Source organism: Marmota flaviventris, chromosome 2 (genome assembly GCF_047511675.1).
Source record: "Marmota flaviventris isolate mMarFla1 chromosome 2, mMarFla1.hap1, whole genome shotgun sequence".
NCBI lineage: Eukaryota > Metazoa > Chordata > Mammalia > Rodentia > Sciuridae > Marmota > Marmota flaviventris.
This window is the reverse complement of record NC_092499.1, coordinates 122260487-122276090: the sequence shown is the minus strand read 5'-3', so window position 1 is coordinate 122276090 and position 15604 is coordinate 122260487. Positions and strand designations below refer to the sequence as shown.

The 15604-nt window shown below is 34.8% G+C and overlaps 1 protein-coding gene and 1 pseudogene across 3 annotated transcripts in view; both read left to right on the top strand.

Annotated features, from left to right (window-relative positions):
• Positions 1 to 15604, top strand: part of Ube2q2 (ubiquitin conjugating enzyme E2 Q2) — a 57370-nt gene that overhangs the window by 30716 nt on the left and 11050 nt on the right. For 2 of the 3 annotated variants that reach the window (XM_027924295.3, XM_027924284.3), the window contains 5 exons: positions 395 to 535; positions 2582 to 2666; positions 4230 to 4290; positions 5467 to 5557; positions 12393 to 12451. In XM_027924295.3, the coding sequence (XP_027780096.1) occupies positions 395 to 535; positions 2582 to 2666; positions 4230 to 4290; positions 5467 to 5557; positions 12393 to 12451 (437 nt within the window). Of the gene's footprint in view, positions 1 to 394; positions 536 to 2581; positions 2667 to 4229; positions 4291 to 5466; positions 5558 to 7877; positions 8114 to 12392; positions 12452 to 15604 lie in introns of all 3 variants that reach the window. The other variant, XR_011706704.1, reaches the window with a different exon arrangement.
• On the top strand, positions 12954 to 14868 carry LOC114081650 (heterogeneous nuclear ribonucleoprotein A3 pseudogene; annotated as a pseudogene).

The following is a 15604-nucleotide window of genomic DNA, read 5'->3' as shown; positions in this document are numbered from 1 at the left end:
TGCAGATGGTATATACCTGTAGTCCCAGCTACTTGGGAAGCTGAGGCAGGAGAATTGCTTGAGTCCAAGAGTTTCAGACCAGCTGGGCAACATAAGGAAAACTCTAGTTAAAAAAAAAAATTCTTAATTGATTTATAAGATGGCATACTTGGTAACAGTCATGATTTTTATAAAACTTAGTTCTGCCTTACTCATAGTCTGGCTTTTAAACAAAACATAGAATATCATAGAAGGGAACCTTTTGAATTCAATTCCTCTCCACCTCGCTGTTGAATGGATGCAACCTCTCTTTCCTGTTCCTTTTTATTCTAGTCAAGAGTAACTTAACTTTAGGGATAAGAAACTACTGAAGAAAAATAACTTGAATAAGCTATTATTTTTCTTCTTTTTGTAGGATATAGAAGACTTGGATCATTATGAGATGAAGGAAGAAGAGCCTATTAATGGGAAAAAGTCAGAGGATGAAGGAATTGAAAAAGAAAATTTGGCAATATTAGAAAAAATTAGGAAGACTCAAAGGCAAGACCATTTAAATGTAAGTGTGTATAAATATCTAGAACCTGGACTTTTGTGGTTAAGTAATTATAGATAATATCAGGCAATTCATTCGGAGACCAATCTTAGATGGTCTCTTCTAACCCTGCTTGTGTATTCAATCATATTTTTTTGACGAGCCACTTTCTACTCTGGTCATCTACTCTTTTCATCCTGGAACCATCTGTGATCTTGTTGTGTGCTCCCCTTTTCCAGCCTGTTCATTATTTTCTTTGCTTACCCTCTTCCTTGTGGGATCTATATAATCAGATTCAGTCTCTCCTCCAAAGTTCTTACTATTCGGTTTCTTTTTCCTCCATGAATCTGACTTTTGGTCTGTCCTGCCCTGACTGCTTCACACCTCTTTATCTGAAGAAGCATATGGGGGTATGAAATGAACACCGTTTGGTGACAAACATGCCTTTGTGACTTCTGTTTCCTCAACTGTAAAGTGTGGGCAAATAACACATACCTTTTGGATGCCTGTTGGGAGAAATAAGAATGTGTACATGTATATGCGTATATATAAATGTGTGTGTGTATATTTATAGACATATGTAAATAATTCCCAAGAGAAGGAAACATCAAAATAATAGTCTGGCTCTCTAATCACTCATTACCACCTGCCTTGTATTATTTCTTTTTAATTGATTTTATTTTTTTAAATACATGACAGCAGAATGCATTACAATCCTTATTACACATATAGAGTATCTATATCTCTGTATATAAAGTATATTCATGCCAACTTATGCCATTATACATGTAGTCTTTTTTTTGCATTACAATTCTTAATACACATATACCACAATTTTTCATATCTCTGTATATATAGTAGGTTGACACCCAATTCATGTCTTCATGCATGTACTTTGGATAATGATGTCCATCACATTCTACCATCCTTGCTAATCTCTGCCTCCTCCCTTTCCCTCCCTCCCCTCTTCCCTATCTAGAATTCATCTATTCCTCCCATGTTCCCCCTTCCTACCCCACTATGAGTCAGCCTCCGTATATCAGAGAAAACATTTGACATTTGTTTTATTGGGATTGGCTAACTTCACTTAGCATTATCTTCTCCAGTGCATCCATTTACCTGCAAATGCCATGATTTTATTCTCTTTTATTGCTGAGTAATAGAGTTATTTCTTAATTCCATGAAATCTGAGGACCAGTTACTTTGTCTTAGGCAAACACAGGGAATGCATTGTTATGCAAGTAAGTGCCAAGATTTGTAAATAGTTAGAAAATGCTTCCTTCTTCAGTCTTATTTAATGTTAATTTAATATGGCATATCTTTTTAATATAATAAGGAAATTTAGCTAACTACATATCTTGATTATTAAAATAAGTTTGTGGTAATTGAATTAATGATTATACTTATATATCTTTTGATTGACTCCGGTTAAGATGCGTTATTACAAATTATTGAACACTTTTCACTTGATAAACACAATGTTAACTACTTTTTATTTTCTATGCCTTCTCATTAAATTTTTATAGCCACTGTATGAAATAGATGATCTTTCTTTATATTTTAGAGATGTGAAAACTAGGACTTAAATCAGTTTAAGATCACCTAGTTAGGAAATAATATCTTTGTACTGTTTTTTCCCTTTAAATGTAGTATAACCTTTAAAATCTTTTAAATTTTACATGATTGAAATTTTACATGATAAAAGAATAGTTCCATTCATATTTAGTCTTAGGATAAGATATCGGCACATTTTCCTCTTTAAAGAAGTCCCAGTGTAATTCTAATTCTACACTGTTACAGAGTCCATGATGGTCTGGTTATGTTGGGTAGACTCACCCTTACTCCCCCAGATTATAAGAAACACTAAATGAACCAGACTTATCCCCCCAGTTTTATAATCCTTTGAAACTTGATAATCCTTCATTTAATTGAGCTTTTTTCGACTTCTTGAAGTATAGAATGGTAATTCATTTTTACAAACTCATTGTAAACTTTTATGTTAAAATCAAATACCTTAAATCTAATTACTTGCCTCAATAGACCCTGTAAACAGCAAGTTTTACGTTTCAGGGTGCGGTGTCTGGGTCAGTGCAAGCTTCAGATAGACTTATGAAAGAGCTCAGGGACATATACAGATCACAGAGTTATAAAACAGGTAAGGACTCCTGGATTTCTACTGTCTCTGTTCTTTTGCTCATTTCTATTTTCAGCTTATGTCATTTCATATAACTGGATAGAAATAGAAATGTTTATTAACTTTTATAGATGCAAAATTCCAAAAGATGTAGGAGTTCCAAAAGATGTAGGAGATAAGATAGGATGAGTTAAGTTTTTGGATCAAAGAAAACTTTTTTTATAGATACATCATGTTTTCACCTTCTTCCTGATCTTTTTGAAAAAGCATAATATTGCTTTGTAAAATTTTTTTAAAAAATTTTTTTAGTTATACATGGACACATTATCTTTATTTTTTTGTTTTATTTTTATGTGGTGCTGAGGATCAAACCCAGTGCCTCACAAGTGAAGCAAGTGCTCTACGCTTGCTGAGCCGCAACCCCAGCCCCTTGTAAAATGTTTTAAGATTAAATTTTGTATATTTCATTATGCAAAGAGAATTTTGCCAAAGTTCATTTTTATTAAAAATAATAAACTCTTGCTACAGAGGTAGTTATGGTACTATTTTAAAAATAGATGGATTTTTTTTTCTTTCTTTTTTTTTGCCATTTCATAGTTTGACTCTTTCTTACCCAGTAAGATTTGAATATTGTGGAACCTCTTTAACTAAAAGTAAACTACTTGTTAGAGTATTATTAGGGAGAGAACTGATCTTTGGGGGGAAAGTTAGCATTATGATCTATTCAAGAATCCTCAGTGATTATTTGAAAATCATTAGAATTGCTTAGAAGCTCAAAACAACCCCTCCACTTAGAGTGCATGATAAGCCGAATTTGAGTTATCAGAACTTTGAGTACCCCAAAAGTTTTTCTTACGAGAAGTCTAAAAGTTCTAGCTGTAGAAACCTAGACAGTTAAGTGTTTGGATACTAGTTTTATCTTCAAATGTTAATCAATAACTTAATTTGTTTTAGCATTGTTTATACCAGCAAAAAAAGAATAATCAGATAGTAGGTAGAATTAGTTGAATTACCACATTTTTTTTTTTTTTTTAGTTGTAGATGAACACAATACCTTTATTTTATTTACTTATTTTTATGTGGTGCTGAGGATCAAACCCAGTGCCTCACACATGCTAGGCAAGCGCTCTACCACTGAGCCACAAACCCAGCCCCAGAATTATTACAATTTTTGAAAAGATTGACAGTATAATTTATGTATACTGACTTGGAGAGATGTCCCAGAAAGTTTAAGAATGATCATAAAACAATATATGTAGGATTCCCTTTTTTTAGAAATGTTTCTTCATATACATAGAAGAAAAGTCTTAAATACATATGATTTTGTGTAATCTATTTTTTCGTAGGTAATGGTAAACAGTTTCTGAATTCATTAAAGAATCTTCTTAATTTATAGCTTTAATTATCTGTTAAAGGTATAAGAGACTTAGTCCCAGTGGTCAAATATTTACAGTATAGTGGAGGTGTTTCATTTTTTAATAGCAAAATTTATAGATTTGTTGACTATTTAGTATTTATGCTTACACCAGAGTAATAGTTATGCAATCAAATGAAGAATAACCAGCATGCCTTTTATCTTTTCAGGGATTTATTCAGTGGAACTCATAAATGACAGTTTATATGACTGGCATGTTAAACTGCAGAAGTAAGTGGCTTTTTGGTGCTAAACCACTCTTTGCAATGTCAGACTATCACAATAAAGTGGGTTTTTTGCTTCTGTTTTGACACCTTTATAATACAGCTTTTATTTAGAACTTTAGACCTTATTTCTATGGAAATAAGGTTGTTAAATTGAGTGGTTACTAAGGCTTAGTAAATGTCTGAGAAAGAGGTACCAACTGTGAAATAGTGGTTCACGGACTTTGTGACAATGGCAACTTAAAAACAAAAGTGTATTCAGTAACCTAATGAGGGCTGGGGTTATAGCTGAGTGGTAGAGTGCTTGCATAGCATGTGAGAGACACTGGGTTTAATCCTCAGCACCACATAAAAATAACTAAAAGGTATAAAAAAAATTTTTAAAGTGTGTTCTGCTACAAAAATTACATAAATATGAGGCCACATTAAGGATAGCTTAAAAAAAAAATAACCTGATGAGGCTATAATATAACCCATTTATGTTTGAAATAGGGGATTTGGGTATATTTATATGACTATTAAATATATGACTTGTGTATATTTGTATAACTGCTTTGGAAAACTATTTGGTATAGGAGATATTTGTACCCTCTAGTTCAGGAAGCATATACTTCACAAGAAATGAGTACTTGGGCATGCCAGGAGACAAATTTAGATTTTTATTACAGTGATTGACTTTTCATGGTTTTGTCAGTGATAGATTTCTCTCCTGAACCCCTTGGCTAATAATGTAATTTTAGGAAGGCTTGTTAAAATGTTTTTGAGTTCTTGAGAAAATTATGTACATATGACTATTAACTTTGAATTCCCTTATTAGGATACATTTAGAGGAGCTGGGGTTGTGGCTTAATGGTAGAGCACTCGCCTAGCATGTGTGAGGCCCTGGGTTCGATCCTTAGCACCACATAACAAGTAAATAAATAAATAAAGGTATTGTGCCCAACTACAACTAAAAAAAAAAAAAAAACTAAGAGTACTACTATTTATTTTTGGCATTTATTCTCAAGGAACTACAGACCATATTGGCCTATTTTTCCTGGGGCTCTAGAGTAGCATTAGAATTTCTTTGTGTGAAACTTACTCTGAAGCTATGCTTTGGCTCTTGGACTGGTTCATATTTGAGTTTAGTAAGAAAAATTCTCTAATTTTCTGTTTGAATTGGCTCTTGTTTTGTTATTCTTAGGGTTGACCCTGATAGTCCGTTGCACAGTGATCTTCAGATCTTAAAAGAAAAAGAAGGCATAGAATATATTTTGCTTAACTTCTCTTTTAAGGTAAGAATATAGTGATGGGACTTCATAGGTTTCAAATGGGAGTGTATATTTGTATAACTGCTTTGGAAAACTATTTGGTATAGAAGACATTTGTACCCTCTAGTTCAGGAATTGTCTAAGCATATACTTCACAAGAAATGAGTACTTGGGCGTGTCAGGAGACGTACATAAGAATGTTGAAAGCAGCATTGTTTATAATAGGCCCAAACAGTAAATAACCCAGATTTCAATTAAATGGAGAATTATGGTATTCATAAGAAGTAACACAGCTATATGCGACAAGATGGGTGAATTTTAAATACAGTGTTGAGCAAGAGAAAGCAGATCTCTAACCTGTTTTAAACGGTTCCATTTAAGTAGAGTTCAAAAATAAATAAAACTAGCATTGTGTTGGGCATTCTCAGTGGAGGCACTATCACCCCAGTGAGGTGAAAATTGATCCTTGGTGTGAAAAAAAATCCATTATATGGTCCATGGCTCCCCAGAGGGCCACAGAACAAACAAATATGCAGTTCTGTGGTGTCAAAATATAGAGGGGTTGGGTGGGTTGAAATTAGGAAAAATTTTTCTAAAAGGATTTCTGAGGGTGATAAAAATTAAAAGAAGGCTAAGAAATGCTGACATGGATTCATACCTGGGCCAGTAAAACTTATCAAGAGCAAAGATGTGATTACCATACAGGTTAGGATAAGGAGTCCATGTAGGAGTTGAGAGCTAAAAGGGCATTTGTGTGCTCCTTGGATACTGACTGTAGTCTTTCTTGAGCAGGGTGTTGGTTATGTGGGCACATGCCTTACAATAGCCTGTTAAGGTGTACCTCTATATTTTATACACTTTTCTGAATTTATTATATTTAGTAGTTATTCTTAAGATGCTACAAATATTTAAAAAGAATAGCAATGGAATCTATATTAAAATGTTTTGATAAAATGTAGTGGCTTAAAATTTTAAAAATATATTGAATCTTTTGATTAAAAACACTAGGAATTATCCCTAAGTAGTTACATTTGAATTATATGTAACTTCTTTTTGATTGGCTCTTTTAAATTGTGAGGAAAAATTTACTCAACAATGCCTACCAGATATTTTTTTTCCCTCATTTCAGTTAGGTAGCTTTTATGCATTAGGTGATGGAGGGCTTTAGATCTGGCATCATCTAAAATATCCCTAATCTTCAAGAGCCTATAGTCTTTCTGGGGGAAAATCATTGTGATGAAGGCTGTAGGCCATTTTTGGAGGTTATGGTGAAAAGTCTGGGCTCTCACCTTTATGTAGTAAAGAGCCATTAGAGGTTTTTACAAAAAGGCATAGTTGATCTTTGAGGATTTTTCTTTTTTATTAAATAGTCATTGTGCCTTCAGTGGCATAGCTGAGTTTGGGCTAGAGTACATTTCTGGAGGATAAATTGGGTTTTATAATTTAATCTTGACAAGAAATGCTGACAGCCTGGCATAGGTGGTAGTAGGAGTAGGTGAAAGTAGATGGATATCAGGTGTTTTGAAAGAAGAAAACAAAGACTTGAAAAGAATACTTACAGAAAGAATGGCAATAATTTTTTGAAAGCTGCTTACTTTGGTTTCGTTTGTGTATATTCTGATTTGGGATATCTTATGACTGTACTTCTTGAAATAGCCTAAACTTTTAGTATTTTTTTCTCAGTTTTGTTAATGCAGAAATTATTTCAGTTATTACCTAGGGTTGTTTCCTAGAATGTGAGTTTGGCATGTATTTACTGAAGTTAATAATCTTCACTTTTACTGAATTTATATGTGGCAGTGAATTAAATACCTAAGCAAAACAAACCAGCAAACAAAACTACTGAAAACCAGGAAGGTATTTAAAACAAAACAAAAAAACAAAAACAAAACAAAACAAGCAAACAAAAAAGAACCTCTTGCAAAATATTTTGTCCTGAGAAAATCATTGTTAAATCATATACTCAGATGCCCAACACCAAGCTTAAGAAATAGAAACTTATCAGTACCTTGAAGCTACCTACTTTGTGCCCCTCCCTTTCACTTCCTCCTTGGAAGCTATTTTTATTTTATTGATTGTGCTGCTGAAGATTTGAACCCAGAGCACCCCCTGCATGCCAGGCAAGCACTCTTCCAATAAGCTATATTCCCAGTCCTTTTTATTTTATTTTGAGACAGGGTTTCACTAAATTGCCCAAGCTGACCTTGAATTTGTGATCCTCTTGCCTTAGCATCCTGAGTAGCTGGGAATACAGGTATGGGAGGTCTTTTAAGAGGAATATGAAATCTTGGTCAGGAGGATTTGTGACTGCAGGTAGTGTTTTCATTATTTTTTCCTGCCCTAGGTAGAACTTCAGGGAGGGGACGATCTGGGAGGTAAATGGCTGAAATTCTATTGGATTTGTGTTACTGGACCATGTCTCCTGACAGCAGAAAGAAGGGCCTTTTCTAGGGTTGGAGTGTTTCTTAAGAGACCTGGGAAGAATGTGATTGTCCTGAGCTAACTGACCTTATGAAGAGGACCTTAAACTGAATTGCCAAGTTATTAGTATCGGGATTCACAGACTTTGGAGGATAGCAGGTATGACTCAGAAAGAAAGACTCACAGGAAGGAGCCAGAATTAAATATATTTATGGTCTTGGATATCCATAGACACAACTTGAGAGTCATGGATAATAAGAAAAATAGAACATGAAGTATAACATAAGAATGGGAATGGTACCTGGTCAGCAACTTTGTAAATCTGTTCCACGAGTTTTTTTTTTTTTTTTTTTTTTTCCTCCCCATTTAGTACTGGAGATTGAACCCAGGGCACTCTACCACTGAGCTATATCTGCAGCCCTTTTTATTTTTTATTTTAAAACAAGGTCTTGTTAGTACAGAGGTTGGCCTCAAACTTGCCATCATTCTGCCTGAGCCTGGCACTATAGGTGTGCACCATAGTGCTTGACTGAACACTGCTTTTAAGGAAGTGATTTTTTTCAGGTCACATTTGAATCATTGCACTGAGTTAGTAAAGAATGGTTTAGACAGACAAATTTTGGTTCATTTAGAGAATAGTAGCCAGGATTGGAAAAAAGATTCTATTCCATGTCCTAAGATTATTAAATTTGTAGAATTGGATAGTAGAACATTAGAGTTCATGATAACTTGTCTTCAGCTATTTGTATGACTGTATATTTGGAAGCATTAGTTTTATTTGTTTTGATGTACACAGGATATAAAACTAGAACTAATATGTCAAATTATAAAGAGGCAATTTTCAACTCTCATAAGGCAGTGATTTGTAACTATTTAGAACCATCTGAGGTTGTAATCTTTCAAAAATAGAATGTTATTCATCCTTAAGAATAGCTTACAAGGCCAAAATGTTATATTGGAAATCAGATAACTTGCAAGCCTGAGAGTCTGTTTCTGACTTAGTGTTCTAAGATAACTCAAGCTTCTATTTAACAGTCACCCTCAAATTTTTTTATTTACTGAACTCCATTTTATTTCTGAAAAATCTTGATTAGTTAAGTTCCAGGGTACAGCATTTTTGGAGCAGAGTCCCCAGGTTTTGATGCAGAAAAATGATTCTGAAGAACTATTTAAAGTGAAGATAGTTCTCAAAAGAATGGGATCACATATTTAAAGATCTAGAAAAATAGAAGTTTAAATGAGGTTCCACTTTACCATGCTTTGCATCCATGCCTTTCATTATGCTGTTAAAAATGAGTAAATGTTGAGCCCTTATTTGAAAGTAGATTATAATAACTTTTATTAAGGTAGTATCTTGTAGGTAGATTTTCTTTCCAACTTGCAATAGAAATTTCAAGATTATCAGTTTAGCCATCAGAAGTGTGCTTTACCTTCTTCTGTTAGCAGGATTGAATTTTCATAATTCTTATGTTCCTCAGAATCAGTCTTACTTGAGAGTAGGCAGAAGGTGTGAGGTAAAGTAAGTTACTGAAATTATGCTGCTGCTTCCTCTCAGTTAAATAAATTTGTGTGGGTTTTATTTCTTGGAAATAACTACATGAGAAAAATGTTTGTTTGGATCTCTTGTCCTCAAATTGGTTTTTAAAAAATGCATTAGTTTCCTTTAATTCCGTTTTGTTTTAATGTAGGCATTGGAGATGATTTCTCATAGACTTCCTGTCATGTCTTCATTAAGGCAGTGTGCCATCTCCCTGTCTGACTGCTCTAAGGGAGTGAGGGGCAGCCTTGGTCTTTTCGCCATCAAGGAACTGACCTCTAGCACTCTGCTGTCTTTGCTTCAGTTCATGGAGGAGAAAAGCTCTTATTCTGGAAGTAGTTTCCAATTGTGTGCTTGTTAGCCTGAGAAGTTGCCAAGTTTTCTTTTTCCTCATCTTTCGAGGCCATCTATATTTTTATCAAGTATGATATTCTTTGACTTTTTTCTTTGTTTCAGTATTGAGCATTGAACCCAGGGTTGCTCTAACCATCAATTTTTGGGCCAAGGTCTTGCTAAATTGCTAAAGCTGGCCTTAAACTTGGAATCCTCCTGCCTCAGCCTTCCAAGTCACTGGGATTGCAGGCATGTGCTACTGTGCCTAGCAGTCCTTGACATTTAGTGTTACTGCTGATATTTGGGTTTAAATTTATCATTTTATGGATGATTATTTTTTATTTGTATTTCATGCTTCATGTTTTTCTCTCTCTTTCTCTTTTAAATTCCAGTTTCCCATTACTCCTACTTGGTAGTTAAGTTCTTTTACTCTTCCTTCTTTTTTTTTTTCCTAGTTGTTGATGGATCTTTATTTTATTCATTTATTTATATGTGGTGCTGAGAATCAAACTCAGTGCCTCTTACATGCCAGGCAAGTGCGCTACTACTGAGCCACAACTCCAGCTCTTACTCTTCCTTCTTACCCTAAAATTACAGTACATATCCTTGCCTTGTCTGATATAAATTTGTTAATTTGTATTTCTTCCTTGTCAGTAGAACAACCTTGGAGCACTGTGAGTTCACGTACTCCCTGCCTAACATTCTGTTATTGTCATGCATTTTAGTTCTATATTTATCTAAAATCCTACACTTAAAAAAAATTTTTTTTTTTTTGGTTGTCAGTGGAGCTTTATTTTATTTATTTTTATGTGGTGCTGAGGATTGAACCCAGTGCCTCACACATGCCAAGCAAGCTCCCTACCACTGAGCTACAGTCCCAGCCCCCTACATTTTTAAAATAACTAATATTCAGGAGAATCTGTCTGCATATTTGCTACTTTCAAATTCGTTCTTCTCCCAGATTCTCATCTGGCATATTTTCTCCTACCTGAATATATCCTTTAGTATTTCTTTCATTGTGGGTCTGTGGATGGGAAAATAAGTATTTTTATTTCATTTTGAAGAGTCTTCATTAGGTTTAGATTTCTAGGTTGGCAATTCTTTATTTTGGTACCTCGAAGATACCATTTTATTATATGTAAACTATTCTTTCTCTTGAAGTACTTACAGTGGTTAAATCTTGTGAAGCCTTTGGTTTTAGAAAATTCTCACCTAGTTCTCTGTTCCATTCTCCCTTCTCCTAGGACTCAATATATGTGATAAACCTTTTCATTATATTGTCTTCTTATTTTTCTACCTTTTTGTTTCAACTTCATTTTAGCTATTTCTGACCTATTTTTTGATCATGGAATCTCTTCTGTACTTACTTAAACTCATCCATTAAGTTACTAATTGTAGTTATTGTATCTCTAATTTTCAGAATTTCCATGATTCAAATTTATAATTTGCAGTTCTCTGCCAAGGTTTTCAATCTTGTCTTTTCTTGAAAATATTCAACAGTTATTTGAAAGCATGTCTGCTAACTCTTAACTCTCTTGTGGTTTTGTGTTTGTTTACTTTTCTTGTTTTCTGATACTGTTATCTTTAAATCCTATATGACTAGTTAATTTTTATTTATGTATTTGTTTTTGGTACCAGGGATTGAACCTGGGGTGTTCAACCACTGAGCCACATTCCCAACCCTTTTTATCTTGAGACAAGGTCTCTCTTAGTTGCTTAGAGCTTCACTAAGTTACTGAGGCTGGCTTTAAACTTGTGATCCTCCTGCCTCTCAGCCTCTGGAAACCCTGGGATTATAGGCATATGCTAACATACCTGCAAGATTAGTTATTTTCAGTGATATTTGTTACATATGAAAAAAAAATTGGAGCTGATTTTAAACCTTGGGCAGTGTTTTTCTCGTGAGAGGATTTACATTTTCCCCTGTCAGGGACTTGGACTGAAGCAAGCCAGAATAATTGGGGATTGAGATGATTTAAAGTTGGACTTGATTCCTGTCCAGGGCAGTTTGTCCTTTAGGATCCCAAACTCAAGAGTAGAAGCCTTATCAGTGCCTCTCCTTGGGGGATTCTGAGCTCAGACTTTGATCTCCCTATCCCTGAATCTGTGAGGGCTACCCAGTTTGTGAACCTCTTATCTTTCTCTCCTGTAGTTTGTGTGTGTGTGTGTGTGTGTGTGTGTGTGTGTGTGTGTGTGTTTGTGTGGGGAAACTAAGGCAAAAATAGTTGCCTCCCCCCCAATTTGCTTTTTCTTTAACATTTAGCCCTGTAATTGTCACATTTTGTCTACCCTTTCTAGTTATTAGTCAGTTATTGGAATGATTCTTTATTTACAGAGGTCTATTGTAAGTAGATATTTACCAAAACACTATTTTGGTCCTGATCTTAACTTCATTCTTATTTGCTTTGGTTTTTGTTTCATCTTATTTCTTGGTACTGATTTTACTATTGAAATCCTCATATCAGACACCAAATGTGTACATTCTTTATAGATTATTTTTAAATCTTCTAAGTGTATAATATTAAAGATGTTCTTGAAATTAATTAAACTTGCTAATTTGCTCTTTAGGATAACTTTCCCTTTGATCCTCCATTTGTTCGAGTGGTATTACCTGTCCTCTCAGGAGGGTAAGTTTAAGTGATTACTTGTTTTTGATAGTGTGTATCACAATCATTTGGAGAACTAATTAAATTCTAGGGACCTTGATTGCTAGGCTTCTACTGCATGGTTTGATACAGCAGGTCTGGGGTGGGACCTGAGAATTTACATTTCTAGGAAGTTGATATTGCTGATTTGGAGCCCACATTCAGAACCAGTAGTATAAATTGTTAAGTTGTTTATAGGTAGAGTTTTTAATGGTTCCTATTTTTATATATTTACTATAAAACAAGTTTTTTACAAATATAAATTGTGATTGAGGATGTGAGTTATGATTGGAGAGTGATTCCTACATGCTGATGATCACTCCTAAATGGTACTTGTAGGAGTAATCACAAGACATTTCATGGGCCTGTGAAGCTGGGTGGCTGGCTGTTCCTTCTAGAGGAAATAGCTGCAGTTTAGTAGAATCAGATGGTTATTGTCAGAGTTTTATTGAAGTTTATATTGCGCTTTTTCATAGATAGTCTTATGGAGAGAGGGGAAAACGTAAGAATTTGTAGCTAGGTTACTTATGAAGTGTCCTACAGAACCCCAAAGTAGGAGCTGCTAAACTAATTTTGATCATTTTCAGATGGACATTTAATTTCACTTTGTGAGATAATACATTTTGCAGTGATAAATTCTAAAATTATCCAGTCCTTAAGTCAATCATTTCTGTGATTGAGATAGTAATAGTTTAACATTAAGGTAAAAAATATGGATGACTACTGAAATAGACTTCATACCTTTCTCAGAAATGGTCTGCTCCTAATTTATCCAGTATTTATACACTTATTTCTATTTTGCAGGGAATCAAATCATGTGAAAATTATTTCTCAGTATACTCAGAATATGTGTTGACTGTGGTATTGATACTACAGAATAGTTACTGGGCATGGTTTCTGTCTAAAGCTCAAGTAAACAAAAGTATGGCTTTATTCAGTGTATATGGATGTGCTGAGCCCATTCTGATTTCTGCAACACAAATACTATTGCTTTGTAGGAGTTTACTTACCTGATAACCTGTAGCCTAATCCTTTGCCGTATCTCCCATGATCCAAAGGAACCAGAGCAATTGAGGAAGCTGTTTATTGGTGGTCTGAGCTTTGAAACTACAGATGATAGTTTAAGAGAACAGTTTGAGAAATGGGACACACTCACAGATTGTGTGGTAATGAGAGACCCCCAAACAAAAAGTTCCAGGGGCTTTGGTTTTGTGACTTGTGTTGAAGAGGTGGATGCAGCAATGTGTGCTCACAAGGTTGATGGGTGTGTAGTGGAACCAAAGAGAGTTGTTTCTAGAGAGGATTCTGTAAAGCCTGGTGCCCATCTACCAGTGAAGAAAATTTTTGTTTGTGGTATTAAAGAAGATACAGAAGAATATAATTTGAGAGATTACTTTGAAAAGTATGTCAAGATTGTGGTAGTGGTACCAGGAAAAAAAAAAAAACAGACGTCATGGAATACAGGCAGAGTGGGAAAAAGAGAGGATTTGCTTTTGTAACTTTTGATGATCATGATATAGTTGACAAAATTGTTGTTCAGAAATACCACACTATTAATGGGCATAATTGTGAAGTGAAAAAGGCCCTTTCTAAACAAGAGATGCAGTTTACTGGATCACAAAGAGGTCACGGAGGTGGATCTGGCAACTTTATGGGTCGTGGAGGAAACTTTGGAGGTGGTGGAGGTAACTTTGGCCATGGTGGAAACTTTGGTGGAAGAGGAGGCTATGGTGATGGAGGTGGTGGCAGCAGAGGTAGTTACGGGGGAGGTGATGGTGGCAACTATGATGGCAGTCCTGGTTATAGTAGTAGAGGAGGTTATGGTGGTGGTGGACCAGGATATGGAAACCAAGGTGGTAGATATGGTGGTGGAGGAGGATATGATGATTACAATGAAGGAGGAAATTTTGGTGGTGGTAACTATAATGATTTTGGAAATTACAGTGGTCAATAGCAATCAAATTATGGACCCATGAAGGGGGGCAGTTTTGGTGGAAGAAGCTCTGGCAGTCCCTATGGTGGTGGTTATGGATCTGGTGGTGGAAGTGGTGGATATGGTAGCAGAAGGTTTTAAAAACAGCAGAAAAGGGCTACAGTTCTTAGCAGGAGAGAAAGCAACGAGTTGTCAGGAAAGCTGCAGTTGTCCCAAACACATTAGAGGAACTGTAAAAATCTGCCACAGAAGGAACGATGATCCATAGTCAGAAAAGTTAGTGAGCTTATACAGGAACCCCTTCTTGTTCAGGACTGTCATAGCCACAGTTTGCAAAAAGTGCAGCTATTGATTAATGCAATGTAGGGTCAATTAGATGTACATTCCTGAGGTCTTTTATCTTTTGTAGTTTTTTCTTTTTCTTTTCATTACTCAGGTATATTGCCCTGTAAATTGTGGTAGTGGTACCAGGAATAAAAAATTAAAGAATTTTTAACTTATCAAAAAAAAATAAATAAATAAAAAGTTGAGACTCCTACTCTGCTCATGTATGTGATATATTATCCTTAGATGACTCTTGGATTAATTTTTTTCCTTGTGTCCTTTAACTGTCTTAATATTAAGCAGGAACCCTTTGTTTGGAGGCAAAGAGCAATAAGAGTTCGGAACATATATTGATAAAATGAATGTAATTCAATATAGAAATGATCACTTCTTTTAGGTATTAATGCTATTAATGGTGCATATGATTCTATTTATATGAAATAGCCACGATAGGCAATCTGTAGCAACAGAAAGTAGATTAGTGATTGCCAGGAAGAGAAGGGTATAGGAAATGACTATATTATCTCACTTTTTGTGGAGGAACTGGAACTACTTGTGTCTTATGTTTAATGACAGTCATTAGTATAACTGTTATGTATTTGTAGAAATATACTTTCTTTTGAACTACATATGAAAACACTTCCTATCTTCCCACCTAATATGACTCTGCACCCTTCAGCGGAAGAGTCTGGTGCTAAAAGAAAAGTTAGTGGTTAGATAATGAGTATTTTAATATCTACTGAATACCTTCTTGTCTAAAGCAATTCCTCCTGTTCCTTGAGCATTTTGAAAATATATAGATCAAATATGATGTTAAATCACAGATTGCTAGACTTTGAGAAATCATGGGAAAACCAAAATTTAAAAGAGAACCTAGA